Genomic DNA, 19,701 nt, shown 5'->3' with positions numbered 1-19,701 from the left:
AATAATGAAATTATTCACTTTGTAATTAAGTAAAAATAATTCAATTATTTGATCTGTAGTTAGGAAATAACAATGAAATTATTCAATTTGTAATTAAGTAAAAATAATGAAATTATTCAATTTGTAATTAAGTAAAAATAATGAAATTATTCAATTTGTAATTAAGTAAAAATAATGAAATTATTCAATTTGTAATTAAGTAAAAACAATGAAATCATTCTCCTTGTAATCAGGAAATAACAATGAAGTAATTCACCTTGTAAGATCATTAAACTGTAATTTCTAATAGAAAAACTGACTGATTAATAACTGAACAATGGCTCATTGACCATGTGATTGGAGGTTTGGTGTCATAGTGGAGTCACTGAAGGAGATTTGTAAAAGAAAGATTTTTCTTTTTCGGTAGTTTCATGCTGTGAGACACGTATCCGGTAAACAACCGTTGAAAATTGGGTCAGTCTTCAATGCACAATGTTTCCGTTCTTAGAAACACAATTAAATCGAACCATCAGATAAGTCAGATAATTCATTTAGTTCTGTCGACTTCGACTTATCCGTGTTTTATTGTATATGTAATGCATTGAATTTTAATCCATAGGTAAAAAAATGAAAAATTAATCAAATTCTAAATCTGTAGATCTATGTAAATCAGCTAATTGATTTTCAATTTATTGTTCATTAATTAGGTCAGTGTATTTATAGTCGTGATTGATATCACAGTTCCTTTATTTTGAGGTGAAACTCGAAGCAAGTTTCGTCACTGTTTTATGTACCAAAGAAATCCGGATTCCGTGTTGATTTTCACATTGCACACGCCACTGTTGACATCATGGCTGACACGTTGGGTGACCGACGAAATCAGGTATTGGTAATTGATATGTATCCGTGGCTTCCACCGCAGTATTTTTTCAAAAGTTCGCAACGATTTTGTTAAATATTTAATAGAGAAATAGTCAAGGAAGAAATTTACTTAATGTGACTGAGAATTAGGAAACCCAATTTCACAGGTCACAAGTTTTCACAAGTTTTTATTAGGATTTATTAGGAAAACTTATGGATGCAGGTTGAAAGCCTCTATATCCATATCAACAATATATATACAGCGAATAAAATAACATCCTCCTGTACAATAGCTATGTAGAGCCAACTGTTAAATTTGAATTCAAACATTAACCGACTATTTTTCCAGTGTTCATCTACAATTCTACGAAATGGTACACATTATCATCATCGATGAAATGTTGCTGTAAATTATCCCATGTATCTACAATTCTGTGATTAAAGAAATTCTTTTTTATATCCAGGTTACAACGTTTTTTAAGAAATCTTTTCAGGATTAACCTCTTGTTCGACTTGAGGTGTCCATTTGGAAAAAAGCTTTCTGTCCCTCTATAGTATTAAATATGTTTCACTATTCTGGAAACATTTATGATTCATGACATTTTAGTAACAATTTGATATCACTTCACATATAAAACAGCATAAGTGCTTATTCAATAACTGTAATGGTTTATTAAATACGTCCTCAAAACATGAATTGATGCATAGTTAAAGTCAAGGATACAGTGCTAAAGGGATTTAGAAATTTAAGCTTAAGTCTAATTATTTTACGTATGTCAGATAATTTAAGTCTTAAAATTTTAAATGTGTATTTTCCAATACTGATATATTCTGTACAGTAAGTACTTCGACCAAGTAATGTAGAGTCAATAGATTCTTAACTTTATACTATAGTATTTCTGTGCTAAGCATCGACTGCTGTACATCTTTGTCCAAATGCTGGTCATATATAGCACACCAAATTATGGACACAAGTTAATAATGTAAAAATCCTTAGTTTCCTGAACATACATACAGACAAACTTACTAAATTTAGTTTGACAAGTACATGCAAAGAAAAGCTTGCATGCTGATGGAATGCCTATTCACATGTATAGAACACTCAGCTACTTTCATGTTCTCTGACCTTTCAGAGCTTGCATGTGTAACAGAGGTCATTATTTATTTCAATGCCTCCGCTAGGAATCAAACGCGGGACCCCTGGCCTACTAGCCTGATGCTCCACCAGTCAAGCTTAAGAGAAGTTCTTCCTAGCTGAGTAGTGTATTTTCGCTAGTATTTTACCAGTGTTACACACATACTATCAATTTGTACAAGACCAAAATACCTCTCTCAGTTGTAACCGAAACTCCAACCTGTTAAAGCTTTTGTTGTCACCTTTATCTCCCAGGAATTCACATGGCAAACATTAATGGAATCAATATGGTTACATGATGTAATTATATTCCAGAGCATATTCTTCTATAATACAACTTAAATAAAGCTCATGTGACAAAAATAGGTATGTCTGTCTGGCATAAATAATAAAAAATTATCACTAGTATATCTGAATAATCTAGATGTCATGTGACGGTCATGTGTATAATTCAGTCTTAACTCACTTGGTTTCACCAAGAAAAGGTTATCTATATTAATGACAGACAAATGTTGCTAGGTAATCAAGTTTTTCTTAAGTTGGAATATCCACAAAGAGATGTGAGTATGTCTGAAATAATCAAACTCAACAACAGAAAGTTGGTAAATTACAAGATGAATTTACAAGTGAATTGGCTTAATAAATATGTGCCTAATTAATTTTAGATATTAGTATGTCGTTGTGTAAGGGGTGACTGAAAGGAAATTGTTTTTGCAAGTCGGCAAATTAATAAACACTAACCTGACTGAAAAGAACGCTGGATAAATTGTGCAGTAAATTAGTGATGCACAGGATTCAGTATCATCATTAATGTCTTCGAAACAGGATATCGCAGTTCACTAAATCTAAATTCCTAGCTAAACTTAAACAAACAATTATCGATAATCACCACTTTGTTGTTATGATTAATACTTCGTTAATTAGGGATGATAGTTCAGATCTCTATGTACAGAAACTTCTCCAGCCAAAATCAGACACATATGGAGAAGATAAGAATATTGATGAGATTGCTAAGCATCAACAACGGAGCTGTGCAATATTTTCTGCTGTGCTTGCTTTTTTACGGAGTTGCCCCAAAGACCCTGATAATGTCTGAAATCACTTTCATTTTACAAGATTTCATAGTTGTGATAAATATAGTTAAATTATTCGTGCTCATTGTGCCTTTTCCTGTAATTTTCCTATCAGATTTAACAGCTTTCTGTCTTTAAATGTGTAACAGGGGGCTGCCTCTCAGTCAGCTGTGATAGACCTGGATGATGTGGAGGAGATGCAGGACAAAGATGATTCATCAGACTATGACAGCAGTTTCTCTGGTATAAACTGATGCAGTTTTAATAGGCATTCAATTGGTTTAGTTTGGAGAATATATAATGTCAGAACAAGTATTTTATAGTTTTTAAAGTTTGAACGACTCTAATGAAAATATAGATCAGCTCAAATACTAATACCATTTGCAGTATATCATAAGTCTTGCAAGATATTTCCAATAACTTTTGTATTATGAAGAGGCATTTTACCAGATATATACACTAGGTACGAAATATCTTGGACGCTGGCATTTTAATATTGTGCTTTGATTAAACATCCAGATTCTGACAGAGGAAAGAAGAAGGGGATGGGAGATGACATTCGACAGAGGCTAGGCGAAAATGTTGCCGCTATGGTAAGATTCATGAATGGAATTAATATTTTCATTCATGTAGCCATCATAATTGTTTTTGTATTTTAAGATGCTGCGAACCAGTATCTATAGGGAAGACTCTAACTAGTCAATTTGACTTTTCACTAGAAAAAACCCCAACAACACACATCTTCTTCTGCCTATGTAAATTAATGTGTTTTTACATTATGCCATGGTATGTTTCATGCTGTTATAAGGTTAATTTATCCTGCATATAATATGCACCCCCTTTTTGACACAACAGTTTTTTGTTAAAAAAAGTGTGCACTATACCTTCAAATTTATGGTAATTAAGTACAATGATTTATCTACATATTAATATCCATATATTAAAGATGAAATAAGCAAGACACTGTCTACAAAGCATGTTTGCCTTCTTCAGCTCCTTCCATCAGAATGTTTATTTGTCATCACTGGTTGCATGACGTCATCAATGATAATTGTGATGTCATCGGTAAACTATACATTGACAATTTTCTACAGAACATTGGACTCTGGTCAACACATTGCAATGATCTTTATGTATCTAAAGTTAGTCTAGATTTCAGTATTCTTAATATTTTGACAGATGTGGCAGTCGGGTAAACAGCAAGCGAGTAAGGCTTGGAATCTCTATGGTAATATAGATATTCTCCGCCCTTACTTCAATGTTGAGCCTCATGAAGTAAGATCAAGGCAAGTCTTTCCATAAAATTTGTATTTGATATATATATAGTTGAAAATAACTTTTCTCCTGTTTTTTTTCCAACGATCCTTTAATTGATATGAAGCAAAAGTCCTTTAAAGCTGATGTGAACTTCAGATGTTAGCAATTAAAAAAAAATCCAATCAGCCAATAAGAAAAACTTCTATTTACTGAGACCTATACTGAAGTTCAAATATATCATTAACTGATTCAGTTGTTGAAATACTTGTTTTCTATTTTTAGGTTGCTGTGGTCATTCATTCCCCAGAGGCCTACAGCACAGAAACAGGTTAATAAAAGGCTTTTGATAACTGTGGTATCGTGTGGTATTGACAATACATTTAACTTGATAAGGCTTTTGTGGTATTGAAAACACATTTAACTTGATAACACATCTGTGGTATTGATAACACATTTACCTTGATAACACTTCTGTGGTATTGATAACACATTTACCTTGATAACACTTCTGTGGTATTGAAAACACATTTAACTTAATAACACTTCTGTGGTATTGATAACACATTTAACTTGATAACACTTCTGTGATATTGAAAACATATTTAACTTGATAACACCTTTGTGGTATTGATAACACATTTAACTTGATAACACTTCTGTGTATTAAGATAACACATTTTAAGTTGAAATTTTTTTATTCTTCCTCGTTGGTGTGTAGAATTAAAATAGAAGGAAAAAATATCTACCATTGATATGTACAAAGTTTTATTTTTATTTCCAGAGAGTTTCCCGAGAGTTGTATGGACCTTTGATGGTTATCTTCACAATGATTGCCTTACTATTGTTTCAAATGAAGACTGCAGACCATAGAGTAGTACGTTTATCATGTCATGTGACATTGTGTTGATAAATTATAATACCATCATGTGACATTGTGTTGATAAATTATAATACCGTCATGTGACATTGTGTTGATAAATTATAATACCGTCATGTGACATTATATTGATAAATTATAATACTGTCATGTGACATTGTATTGATAAATTAATAATACTGTCATGTGACATTGTATTGATAAATTAATAATACTGTCATGTGACATTATATTGATAAATTATAATACTGTCATGTGACATAGTATTGATAAATCATAGTACTGTCATGTGCCATTGTGTTGATAAATTATGAATATGTCAACCTGACTATCAAAACACAAGAACTAATTTACATTGTTAATACATTTTGTGATATCATTTGTCATATGATAATGAGATCATCAGCAAGTAAATCTGAGACATTTTACCCCATTAACAGGGCATTCATATACTCCAGAGATTTATCCAGAAAATTATTTAGCATATTTCCGTTTAGATAAACAGTGTTTCCTTAAAGAAGACAGAGACTTTAGATTCATTTGTTCACATTGTTTCAATATCTACTGCTTCTATGAGCTCATATCTGTTATAAATTGTGTGACAGGAGGAGGGAACATTGATGGGCACTGCCTTTGGAGTGTGTTTTACTTACTGGTTTGGAGCATCAGCATTTGTTTGGTTCCTGTCATTTGTCTGTAATACTCGTCTCAGTATGTTACAGATCATGTCCATGTTGGTAAGTTTATATCTTACATCTTTATGTTTACCCTGCTATCACGTGTCTCATAACACCCCGCTATCACGTGTCTCATAACATCCCGCTATCACATGTCTCATAACACCCCACTATCACGTGTCTCATAACACCCCGCTATCACATGTCTCATAACACAATGATATCACGTGTCTCATAACCCCCTTCTATCACATGTCTCATAACCCCCCACTATCACATGTCTCATAACACCCCGCTATCACATGTCTCATAACACAATGCTATCATGTGTCTCATAACCCCCTTCTATCACATGTCTCATAACCCCCTTCTATCACGTCTCGTAACACCCTTCTATCACATGTCTCATAACCCCTTTTTATCACATGTCTCATAACACCCTTCTATCACATGTTTCATAACACCCTTCTATCACATGTCTCATAACACAATGCTATCACATGTCTCATAACACAATGCTATCACATGTCTCATAACACAATGCTATCACATGTCTCATAACACCCTGCTATCACATGTCTCATAACACCCCGCTATCAGATGTCTCATAACACCCTGCTATCACATGTCTCATAACACCCCGCTATCACATGTCTCATAACACAATGCTATCACATGTCTCATAACACCCCACTATCACATGTCTCATAACACAATGTTATCACATGTCTCATAACACAATGCTATCACATGTCTCATAACATCCCGCTATCACATGTCTCATAACACCCCGCTATCACATGTCTCATAACACAATGCTATCACATGTCTCATAACACAACACTATCACACAACATAACACCCCGCTATCACATGTCTCATAACACAATGCTATCACATGTCTCATAACACAACACTATCACACAACATAACACCCTGCTATCACATGTCTCATAACACCCTGCTATCACATGTCTCATAACACCCTGCTATCACATGTCTCATAAAACCCTGCCATCACATAACATAACACCCTGCTATCACACAACATAACACCCTGCTATCACATGTCTCATAAAACCCTGCCATCACATAACATAACACCCTGCTTTCACACAACATAACACCCTGCTATCACATGTCTCATAAAACCCTGCCATCACATAACATAACACCCTGCTATCACACAACATAACACCCTGCTATCACATGTCTCATAACACCCAGCTGTCACATGTCTCATAACACCCCGCTATCACATGTCTCATAACACCCTGCCATCACATAACAACACCCTGCTATCACATGTCTCATAACACCCAGCTATCACATGACATAACACCCTGGTATCACATGTCTCATAACACAATGCTATCACATAACATAACACCCTGCTATCACACAACATAACACCCTGCTATCACATAACATAACACCCTGCTATCACATGTCTCATAACACCCTGCTATCACATAACATAACACCCTGCCACCACATAACACTGCTATCACATAACATAACACCTGCTATCACATAACATAACACCTGCTATCATATGTCTCATAACACCCTGCCATCACATACCATAACACCCTGCCACCACATAACACTGCTGTCACATAATATAACACCCTGCTCTCACATAACATAACACCCTGCTATCACATAATATAACACCCTGCTCTCACATAACATAACACCCTGCTATCACATAACATAACACCCTGCTATCACATAACATAACATCCTGCTATCACACAACATAACACCCTGCTATCACATAACATAACACCCTGCTATCACATGTCTCATAACACCCTGCCATCACATAACATAACACCCTGCCACCACATAACACTGCTGTCACATAATATAACACCCTGCTCTCACATAACATAACACCCTGCTATCACATAACATAACACCCTGCTATCACATATATCATAACACCTTGCTATCACATATATCATAGCACATTCCAAATGAATGAGATCTTTACTAGACATTGAAAATACAATACTGTGTTGTATACTTGTACTGTTGGATTACTTATTTTTCATTTGAAGTTTAACTTGTACCTATAATATGTGTACTCAACAAAAAAGAAACGCACAATTACATTATGCAATTAATAGCCTATGACATTTTGTGGAATTAGATATCAATGTGAAGGGACAAGTCTACTCCTTACAATACTGTAGATGAAAAATATGTGTGACATCACTCATGTCATCAGTAGTTACTCAAAATTGGATACCCGCCAAAAACAAAATGACACTTCAGTACCTGGTTTGGGCATCTCTTGAACAAATCCCTGCACAGATTCTCGTACGCATTGAATTCATGAGAACATTTATTCACCTTAAGGGATTGTTGTTCTATTCTTGTGTTAGTGCTGCGATCAACTAGGCACAGTAAGTTAAGGGATATTGAGGTTTTCTAATACGTCTGTCTAGCTCATACCACAAATGCTCAATGGGAGACATTTCGGGGCTACATTGGGCTATTCCAGAGGCTGAATGTTGTTTGCCGTGAGAAAATCAAAACAGACTCTGGTAACATGCGGTCGAGCATTGTCATGCTGGAAAATTAAGGTTATGACATCTGAGAAGTGGAAGGACATGTGGTTGGAGGATCTGGTCTCTGTATCGAATGGCATTGAGGTTTGGATAAAGGATCACTAAGGGGTATTTTACTCTATGGAAGATGCCTCCCCAAACCATTACAGAAGCCCCATCAAATCTATTGCCTTCAACCAGGCATGCATCGGTGAAACACTCACCGCATCTGTGATATACCCTTTTTCTTCTGCCTGAGTGATACAGACAGAATCTAGACTCGTCAGTGAACATCATATGCTTCCACAGACACATTCCAAATCTATTCAGGCCATGTCTGCACATCCAGTCAAGATACACTTCCTGTCTCGGTGACCAAATCTTCCATTATTTCCTTACAGCTAAGGTGTACTGCAGGGGGAACTTTGTGTGGTTTTTTTTTGGTCGAGTATATATTGGTTGACATTGACTTTGATGTCTGGTCTTTGGTGATAAAATTTGATGTGTATTTGTCTGTTTGACCTATATTTATAATGTGTGTTTGAATTTGACCTTTGTTATCTGTTTGACCTTGACCTTGAGTTGTGTTTGACCTTTACAGGGCTATGGGCTGTTCGGTCACTGCATGGTCATCCTCCTAGGTACACTTATTCATACATCACATGACCATATCTTCTTCTACCTTTTATGGGCAATAATTGGTGGAGCTACAACACTTAAAATGGTGAGTATTGAGTCAGGGTGATAGGCTTTTACTGAATCATTAAGTTACAACACTTAAAATGGTGAGTACTGAGTCAGGGTGATAGGCTATTTTACTGAATCATTGAGCTACAACACTTAAAATGGTGAGTACTGAGTCAGGGTGATAGGCTATTTTACTGAATCATTGAGTTACAACACTTAAAATGGTGAGTACTGTATCAGGGTGTTAGGTTATTTTACTGAATCATTGAACTACAACACTTCAGTTGGTAAGTACTGTATCAGGCCCCACTTGTATAAAACATTTCACTTGAATCCTCGATTGATATCTCCTCAAAAACGGCTTGTATAAAATTTTCTCAAGGAACAGGAGGAAGTCATCGGCTAGGATGTCCTGAAATTCCTTGAGGAATTTTTATTCAAGATATTTTCAAGGAGATATTAGCTGAGGAAAATCTCGACTTGAGGAAATCTTAAGTTGAGATGTTTTATACAAGTGGGGCCAGGGTGTTAGGTTATTTTACTGAATCATTGAACTACAACACTTCAGATGGTAAGTACTGTATCAGGGTGTTAGGTTATTTTACTGAATCATTGAACTACAACACTTCAGATGGTAAGTACTGTATCAGGGTGTTAGGTTATTTTACTGAATCATTGAACTACAACACTTCAGATGGTAAGTACTGTATCAGGGTGTTAGGTTATTTTACTGAATCATTGAACTACAACACTTCAGATGGTAAGTACTGTATCAGGGTGTTAGTTTATTTTACTGAATCATTGAGCTACAACACTTAAAATGGTAAGTACTGTATCAGGGTGTTAGTTTATTTTACTGAATCATTGAGCTACAACACTTCAGATGGTAAGTACTGTATCAGGGTGTTAGGTTATTTTACTGAATCATTGAACTACAACACTTCAGATGTAAGTGCTATATAACTTGATAGGTTAATTTACCAAAGAAATTGACTGCAAGATTTTCTGTGGTTTCAAAATAAATATAATTGCACATTTGCAGTGAATCTATTTTTATATCATTTATATATTATTGAGCCTCTAATCATTTTCTGAATGTTGAGTTGGATGTCTGTGAAAAAGTTAACAAGGTACCCAGTTTTGTAATATCCACCTTTAGTAAGGAATTGATAAAAATTATATAAATTCACTGAAAGACGAAGTTTTAGGAATTATAATGCATTTAAAGCTGTTATTTCCAATGCTATATTTTATATCGCTGGATCAGTCTCATGAATAATGATTTTCTGATTGCTGTTGTGTTTCAGGTTGGTATCATAGTGACACGGACAAGTGGACAAACACAAAGAATTATTGTTTGTGCTGCAGTAGCTACCCTACATCTCCTCTTCCTCCTCTATCTACACTTCGCTTATCATCAAATTGTGGAAGGTAATCAAATTCTAACTAACTGTAAGATATTTATAACAGAACACTGTTTGATGATGTTCCTCATGGATTCATCATTACAATATGATGCTGTCAAATTATAAACAAATTTTAACCGTAATATTCCAAATTGATAAATTAAATATTAGTGCTATGTTACTCCCAATAATGTGTTCCTATCTGCAAATATTAATTGATTTTACAGATGATTTATACATCATTAGAGTGATAATAGTTGTAATTTTATGTCTGTGCAGATCTATCGCAAGCGTTCGGTGGTGGAGGTGTACAGGTTCCAATTAAAGAAGTGCCAGCTGCCATTAAACCTAATGCAGGTGACCTAGGCAAAGCAGTAAAAGGTAGGGCTACAGTTTACTGTAGTGAGATGTGCTAGGTTTGTACTTGCATGTGTTAGCTTGCCTTTACTAACCATGTCTTTTTAATGTCTGTAGATTTTAGAGGTTTTAGTGTTTCATCCTTATATTGTTCAGTTTCCTCTTTAACACACTGCTGAACCATGCTATTTATACTAAATCATTGAGATCAAAATGTGAAAATTTCTTGTACTTTTTTTCCATATATTTATTTAAGAATTAATTGCTTAATAATAGATTACATTCAGAAAAAAAATGAAATACCAAATTGTTAGTTAATTCTGATGTTAACTCTCCTGTATAACACATTGTAGTAACTTCAACAACATCTTTTCGAAAACTTTGCTGCTACAATTATTCAATCTTTCTCCATAACACCCAAATAAGCATAAAAGACAGGAGGCACTTCTTAGAGATACAAATGTTGCCTCAAATGAAAAATTTATGGGCTATATAAAATGAAATGTTAATGGGTACCTTCTTTAATTTGTGGTTTGGGGTTCATCAGATTGTCTCTTAAGCAAAAAATGCCATTAATACTCTGTTTTGATTAAATAGTAGTCCAGCAAATCAGTTCAATTCATAAGGCTTATGCTCCTTGTTCCATTAATATCAACAATGAAAATATCAAAGCTCATTTCATCAAAAAAATGATATACCTTGACTTTTTAACTCATAACATATCAAAAAAAACTTTTCTGTAAGTGGACTGAAGTGTTCATTTTCCATCATAAGCTCACCTGGCCCAAAGGACAGAGTTAGCTTATGCTGTGGCGTTCGTTGGCCGTCCACTGACAGTCCGGTGTGCTGGGTCAACTTTTTCATTTAAGCAACCTAAAGGTTCACCAAATGTTTTGATATTTGGCTGGTATGTCCCTAGGATGAAGCCTTGCAAGGTTGCAAAAAGAAATGACCTTGATTTATATTCATGGTCAAAAGGGTCAGGTTTGTTAAAACATTTAAACAATTTCTTCTCATTAACTAAAAGGCCTAGAGGAATGTATTTTGCAGGTATGTTCCCAGGGTGAAGCTCAACGAAGTTTTAGAAAAGAAATTACCTTTACTAATATTCAAGGTTACATGGGTCAAATTTGTTAAAACATTTAAACAACTTCTTCTCATGAACTAAAAAGCCTGGAGGCATGACATTTTGCTGGAAATTCCTAGAATGAAGGCTTACAAAATTTGGGAAAAAAATTACCTTGACTTATATTCAAGGTCACGAGGGTCAAATTTTTTATAAAAACATTTGAACGTCTTCTTCTCATGAAATAAAAGGCTGAGAGGTCTGATATTTGGATGGCATATATATACCAGGTAAGTACTGTAGGTTCATTGGGCCTCTTGGTTTTAAAAATAGCAGCAATTGAGTATATGAATATTTACACACAACATTTATTTTAAATGACTCAGCCGTGCCGCCTCTCTCTTGTGTTTATTTATCTGGTTCATATCAATTTCCTGCTAATTCTATCTCTTCTGTTGATCTGTGCATCACTTTGTGTTTCCTTCTGTAACAATTTAATTACATCTCTCTGAATGAGTTTGTAGATCTTAGAATTCCTAACTATGTAGAACATCACACTGCATAACTAAATGTTAATAATGGTACTCACTGGTAGCACTATAATGAACTCCACATACCAGGACAGCAAGCCAGTGTGATAGTGTGTTACTGTTAGGTTTATCTGAGTGATCATCACAGTGTGATAGTGTGTTACTGTTAGGTTTATCTAAGTGATCATAACAGTGTGATAGTGTGTTACTGTTAGGTTTATCTGAGTGATCATCACAGTGTGATAGTGTGTTACTGTTAGGTTTATCTGAGTGATCATCACAGTGTGATAATGTGATACTGTTAGGTTTATCTGAGTGATCATCACAGTGTGATAGTGTGTTACTGTTAGGTTTATCTGAGTGATCATAACAGTGTGATAGTGTGTTACTGTTAGGTTTATCTGAGTGATCATCACAGTGTGATAGTGTGTTACTGTTAGGTTTATCTGAGTGATCATCACAGTGTGATAGTGTGTTACTGTTAGGTTTATCTGAGTGATCATCACAGTGTGATAGTGTGTTACTGTTAGGTTTATCTGAGTGATCATAACAGTGTGATAGTGTGTTACTGTTAGGTTTATCTGAGTGATCATAACAGTGTGATAGTGTGTTACTGTTAGGTTTATCAGATTGATCATCACAGTGTGATAGTGTGTTACTGTTAGGTTTATCTGAGTGATCATCACAGTGTGATAGTGTGTTACTGTTAGGTTTATCTGATAGATCATAACAGTGTGATAATGTGTTACTGTTAGATTTATCTGAATGATCAAAACAGTGTGATAGTGTGTTACTGTTAGGTTTATCTGACTGATCATAACAGTGTGATAATGTGTTACTGTTAGGTTTATCTGAGTGATCATAACAGTGTGATAATGTGTTACTTTTAGGTTTATCTGACTGATCATAACAGTGTGATAATGTGTTACTGTTAGGTTTATCTGAGTGATCATAACAGTGTGATAATGTGTTACTGTTAGGTTTATCTGAGTGCTCATAACAGTGTGATAGTGTGTTACTGTTAGGTTTATCTGAGTGATCATCACAGTGTGATAGTGTGTTACAAGTGTGATCATCACTGTGTGGTGTGTTACTGTTAGGTTTATCTGAGTGATCATAACAGTGTGATAGTGTGTTACTGTTCAGTTTATCAGAATGATCATCACAATGTGCTTTTCTTTTGTACCTCAACAAAATATTTAGACCAGTGTCAACATGTGATTGTGTTACTGAATCAGAATGATCATCACAATGTGCTTTTCTTTTGTACCTCAACAAAATATTTAGTGAAATTTCACAAAGTTATCCCAGAGCATTGCTAATTGAATCTTAAATCTTTTAATAGATTCATTCTCTACATACATGTAGGTCCAATAATTGTCTTCGATACCAATATTTTAACCACACCACCTACTTACAGAAGGGAGAGAGGGATATATAGTTATTACTTTGTGTGTCTGTTCAAGATCATTTGCATCCATAGGCCCTAAATAAGTTAAGTTCATATTAACACTGTGTCAATGTAGGTTAAAGGTCAAGGGTCACACTGGATCTCTTTGAAACGAAAAAGTCTGTGTATAAGATATATCATAACCGCTGAAGTGATATAGTTCAGATTCACACCAAAGTATCACAACACAGAGTCTACACCTTTGATTTTGATGGTTATTAATCAAGGTTGAGGTCAAAGGTCACCTTACACCATTTTGCAAATAAAACCATTGAGTACAAGGTTGGGGTTGGGGTATATCTATACGAGCCCCTGCTGAATTTCATTTTATATTACTCTGGAATGATTTGTATTTTTTTCTGTAACATTCCTATCATTTCTTTGTACTTCAGTATTAATTACTAATGACATGATGGGAGATGGTGTTTACAGCTGGGTAGATCTGTTGTTCACCAGCTTGTTTAGTGTCACTCTAATTGGGTATCACATTGCAGATGTCACAAGAGCAGGTTTGGGCATGCCCAGTGTGGCTAAACAACTCGTCAATACAGCAGGTCAACAAGGCCTTATAAAAATTGCTGCCAATTTAACCGGAAAAGCACTGCCAGGTTTGAGCTTTCTCTTCTACAGTATTTCGTATGTAGGTCTGTATTGGCAGTGGTGTTGAAAAATCGGACATATATCATATGATACATATATCTTCCATGGTGTCTTTCATATATCTAAGTGATTGTTGTTAAATTAGCATTTTGAGCTTTGTGATAACTCTATCTTTGAAGTCTGTTATAATATTGTACATGTATGTAGTAAATTAACATACAGAAGTACATTGATCAGTTCTATCTGTTGTTCAAGCAATGCATTGGTGAAGGATCATTTCCTTAAACCTTAAATTACCTGGATATTAAAGGTAATAGGTATTTAGACTTTCTGGAGATTGTTATTTTAGAGGTTTTATTTTTTTTCTTCTTTTAAGAATTTGTATATTGACTTTAATCTTATGATTTCTGCGTGTGAATCTTGTATATCTCTTTTAAATCTGAAGATTCTGTTGACTCTCTTGTTCATCCTTACATCTTCAGCATCTTTTTGATGAAATCAAATGCAGAAGGTAAACAATGAGGAAACATCAAAAGAATTATGCATGAGAATACCTCAAATTAGTTTCTACTGCAGTGTGACAGGACAGGGGGACTGTTACTATTAATAGAAAATCATCAGCTCAGCAGATAAACAAACTGACTTTAAAATCTCAGGTGAAGATCCGAGATTTGCGGTTAGATTCTATCCAGGGTGGTTTGTATATCTCTGGAAACTGAGATTACAAACTGTCTAATGCTGTTGTGGTTGTGCCTTGGGTGAAGCACTTTACCCCAATTGTTCTCGGTACAATGTGACAGTCCTCCCACATGTAACTCAGTGATGTGGTGATTAGCCAACAGCTACTACACAATAACCTGGGCTGTTCACGGGGGATAGACCCAGCTAAAAATCAGGGCCATCACACTAGTGACTTTTGAACAAAGGATATTAAAAGAAAATATTTTGTTCCTTAAGTAAGGTAGTTCATTTTTATTTCAGGGTTCAAGGTCATCATTACTATTTATAGGAATTTGTTAGATAATAAAACTAATATGCATGGGGAAAAAATGCAAGCATGTCTCACAGACATTTCCTAGTTTTTAACAGCACTCATAATGTATAATGTATCTATGCATGGTTCCCATCCCTCCCTTATCCTAGTTATATAGATTTGGAAAAAAAAGACCAATGTAGTTACAAGTGGCAGTATAACTAGTGAATAATTAAGAAAGTAAACTAAAAGAGATGCATCTCTTGACAGTTTATTTGAACTCGCCTAGCTTCACAGGAAATCCAAAAATCTTTTTTGTAGTTGGTACACACAAGTGTGCAGATTTTGGTGAACTTAAACAAGAAATCCTTATTTTCTTTTCATATATATTTGAACCATAATCATGTCAGAAAGAGAACAACAGAAAATAATGAGTGTTGTTTTGTATATCATTATGAATGATAGGATTCCATATTACCTAAAAGTTATGTTAATGAGACTATTACTCGATTGCTGTATAGAAAAAGGAAATAGAGTTGAAATATGTAAATACATACATACGCAAGGATATACTTTAGGTTATCAGGGGATAAATAAAGACAAAGCGAAAAACATTAATCATATGTACTATTATAAGAAAATTAAGGTGTTATAGGTTTATATTTAAACAATTATGAAAGTGGTCTCTAATGTTTCTGTATATCTTTTTCAGCGTCCATTTGAAGACTGCCCAGCAAGGTCTTTCTGTGATAACTGATGTCTCTCTAAATCTACAAAGTACTCATCATTGGAAACCCATTTCAGGAGTTCAGGACTCAAAGACATAAGCTCAGGGCTCACCCCTTGGGATCTCAGGACATACCTGTCAACAGGTCTTGTTCTCAAGCTCATGACTCAACTGTCAGTAACATTGGTCTCTCTTGTCAGAGGCTCCATTCTTGTGTTTGGAGCTAGGGGCTCACCTTTCAGGAGCTTGTGACACCTGTCAAGAGCTTGAGGTATACCTGTCAGGAATTCAGAGCTCTGAACTCATCTATCATTAGCTTTGGACTCCTGTCAGGAGCTCATGACTAGCTTATTAAGAGCTCTGGACTCACCAGTGAGGAGCCAGGACTCACCCCTCAGGAGTTCAAGACTCACCTGTCAGAAAGTCAAGTCTGACCTGTAAGGAGTCCAAAATCACCATGTAATGTCACAAGCTATATGCATATCTATGCAACCAGAAGAATACTTTGTGTTTTAAAAGAGATGATGAGATTTGTAAAGTTTATTCATCAATATTAAATTAATTTTTCATTATCTCCACAGTACAGTATTACTTGATCCTGTAAGCTCTACTGTGTGAGAGCTGTAAACATGCTTATTTCAGAGGTTGTCACTATGGTAACCTTTATGTTTAGTTGGTGTATTCCTGGTGGGTGATATGTAGGTGGAATACTTTACATATATTAATGATTTTATTTTCTGTGCAATGATAAATAAATAAAAGAATGTTGTATAAAATGATAAGTTTGGTTTGTAAAAACCTTGTTTTTGATACAAGATATTAATCCCTATACACTGTGACCATCCATGTATCTGGAAACCTGTTTTCTTGTATCATGTTTTGGATATTAAATCTAACCAATGAAGAGAACTAGTAATTGTTTCAGATTCATCACAAAATTTGTATACATAAAATGTCCTAACATTTCTTATTTCAGTGAAATATAAGATTTATTTATCTTTGGGAATCTTGTACTTGTAGAAAGCAGGCCCTGTGTGGGACAGCATATTTTATATTTATCAAACAACATTGTGGGACAAGTACAGTTAAGTACTTTGTATCGCTATCATTAACAAATCAAACACTGGATTGGATGGCCTCTTATAACAGATGACTATGTTTTTGTATCTATTCACCTGTAAAGTTTCTCTGTCAAAGACAGAACGAAACTGAAATGTAATTATATATAAAATACTTGTAAATAAAACATAAAACTTAAGTTATGGATCAAACTTATTGTTTTGTTTATCTAAATTTATTATTAGACCTCCGAATTGGGTCGTTCAAATTACCCTACATATGTGGTCTATTGCCCCTCATGCATCCTTAAACAATTCTGATCTTGAGAATTAGGAGATAGATTTTTTCATTAAGTTCATATTTAATTTATCCTTGGTCCACTGTTGTGCCTTTTAATTTTGGGACTGATCGAGGGGGAAAAAAAAGCCTTCCATCTTGGATTTGACGATTTAAGATTATAATCACTATTTCTTAAGAAGAATTTTCAAATGCCTTACAGAGGAATCCATCAAACTCATATTCAAAAGGCAAAGCAGATGATGTCATGGAATTATTTATTGACGCAGAAACAAAAGATTTCCTTAAAATTCAAGACATACAGAATTTTTTTTTATACTTTTAACATATAGAGAACATACAGTAGTTATAAATGACAATCTGATGCAACACTGGTCTTCTAAACCATAATTTCCTATAAAATATGACTTTGGTCCTACAATATCATTCATAAGACATTAAGACAAATGGATTTATACCCATCCACACCAACATTTTATTCCTGGCTCCAGTATCACAAATCTTCTTTAACTTAAGGGATTTACCTGAACTTGAAATTGCCCACTTGAAAGCATTACATAACTAATGTGACTTCTGTAAAATTAAGTTTTTCCTTAACTAACGTAATGCTTTTCTATATTAATTAAGTTCTGCATAAGTTAAGGGAGATTTGTGAAACTGGGACCTGTAGACCGTTGCAGTGACTTAAGTTAAGAAAGATCTTTGATACTCGGACCAGTAGACCATTCAGTGACTGAAGTTGTGAAAATAGTGATCCTATGTCCCAGGTAACTTCCATGATCATGCAAGATCTTCATGACTACATGGATTTCCACCCACAACATAGATGGTATAAATTGTAAACTAAAGTATGTTGATACAGCAATGTGAAAATAAACAGCACATCCTGTAGTATGGTGCTACACCAAAACTGTGTACTGGCAGGGGTTTCTGATATTTCACCAGTTGGAAATTTCAGCAGACAATTTTTTTTTTCTTTTATGAATTAAATATCAGTAAAAAACAAGAGATCCCAGTGGGATCTTGGCGCCCACCATTTGAGGATCTGTTTTCAGTTCTTGAAGATTTGTTTATTGTTTTTTTTTTTTATGTTGCAGGTGTTGTAAATGTTCATGAACTGGTCTTCATTGAATGTACTAAATGATGGCACAAGATATTTTTATTAAACACCTATTGGCAAATATCATTTGAAAAAGATCCCAAAGTATTATTAGACAGCAGTCAGTTACAGGTGGATAATGGACATGGTCTTGAATCAATATGATAGAATATCGAAGAAAATATGCTTGTGTGAAATAAGCGTTGCATATACCAGTTATGCATGATATTCAAACTGAAGGTGGTTATTGACTCATAGCTGTAGGGCCATCTTCAATTTGAATCAGTCCAAAAAACTGTACAATTGTACACTGCACAACTAGGGACCAAGGGGAACCTGCATATGAAATTTAAGAAAGAGCCATCCAGTACTTTCCCAGAAAGTACACAACTAGGGACCAAGGGGAACCTGCATATGAAATTTGACAAAGATCCAGTACTTTCTCAGAAACAGCCGTAACAAACTTTTACTTTCAAACTCCAAAATGGCCACCTGTCAACCATCTTGAATTTGAATTAATCTTTTACTTTCAAACTCAAACTTTTACTTTCAAACTCCAAGATCGCTGCCTGTCGGCCATCTTGAAATTGAATCGGTCAAAAAAAGGTACAATGCACAACTAGGGACCAAGGGGAACCTGCACATGAAATTTGAGAAAGATCCATCCAGTACTTTCCCAGAAATAGCGGTAACAAGAATTGTTTACAGACAGACGACAGACCACGGACGCAAGGCGATTTGAATTGGTGGGCTAAAAAAAATGCTTATGTATGAGATCATGATGGATTTGATTAAATCTGTATCAAACAACTTACTCAACAAACACTCCATGAAATTGACAGAAGAACCAATCCTTAAATCAAAGGTCTGAGAAGTTACAAAGACACAAGGTAAAGATATTATGACAGAGAATATAAGCATTATGAAGATATAATTACATAAAATAATGTAGAAATAGCATTTTAACTATCGGACATTTAACACTATAAGCAATATGTTTGATGTTTTGTTTGTGATGCTACAGTCCATTAGC

General features: G+C 34.7%; 1 protein-coding gene and 1 long non-coding RNA gene across 3 annotated transcripts; one reads left to right on the top strand and one right to left on the bottom strand.

Annotated features, from left to right (window-relative positions):
- Positions 1-823: 823 nt before the first annotated feature.
- LOC132562174 (protein YIPF3-like) lies at positions 824-17,471 on the top strand. 2 transcript variants are annotated; one of them, XM_060226904.1, is made up of 11 exons: positions 824-862; positions 3,198-3,291; positions 3,568-3,641; positions 4,228-4,334; positions 4,588-4,633; positions 5,087-5,179; positions 5,788-5,919; positions 9,019-9,141; positions 10,412-10,535; positions 10,790-10,891; positions 16,199-17,471. In XM_060226904.1, exons 1-11 carry the CDS (start codon positions 830-832, stop codon positions 16,207-16,209), a joined length of 939 nt encoding a protein of 312 aa, XP_060082887.1. In that variant the 5' UTR covers positions 824-829; the 3' UTR covers positions 16,210-17,471. The 2 variants fall into 2 exon arrangements, with proteins under 2 accessions (XP_060082887.1, XP_060082889.1); XM_060226906.1 differs by lacking the exon at positions 16,199-17,471 and adding an exon at positions 14,408-14,582.
- Positions 17,472-17,812: 341 nt separating this feature from the next.
- Positions 17,813-19,183, bottom strand: LOC132562173 (uncharacterized). Its single transcript, XR_009554745.1, has 2 exons — positions 19,077-19,183; positions 17,813-19,004 (listed from the first exon to the last, which is right to left on the bottom strand). It is a non-coding gene; the product is annotated as an uncharacterized LOC132562173 (long non-coding RNA).
- Between the last annotated feature and the right edge of the window lie 518 nt (positions 19,184-19,701).

This window comes from Ylistrum balloti, unplaced genomic scaffold (assembly GCF_031769215.1).
Source record: "Ylistrum balloti isolate Yb309-2 unplaced genomic scaffold, AGI_CSIRO_Ybal_v1 Utg371360, whole genome shotgun sequence".
Lineage (NCBI taxonomy): Eukaryota > Metazoa > Mollusca > Bivalvia > Pectinida > Pectinidae > Ylistrum > Ylistrum balloti.
The sequence above is the reverse complement of the archived record's forward strand: the minus strand, read 5'-3'. Positions and strand labels throughout refer to the sequence as shown.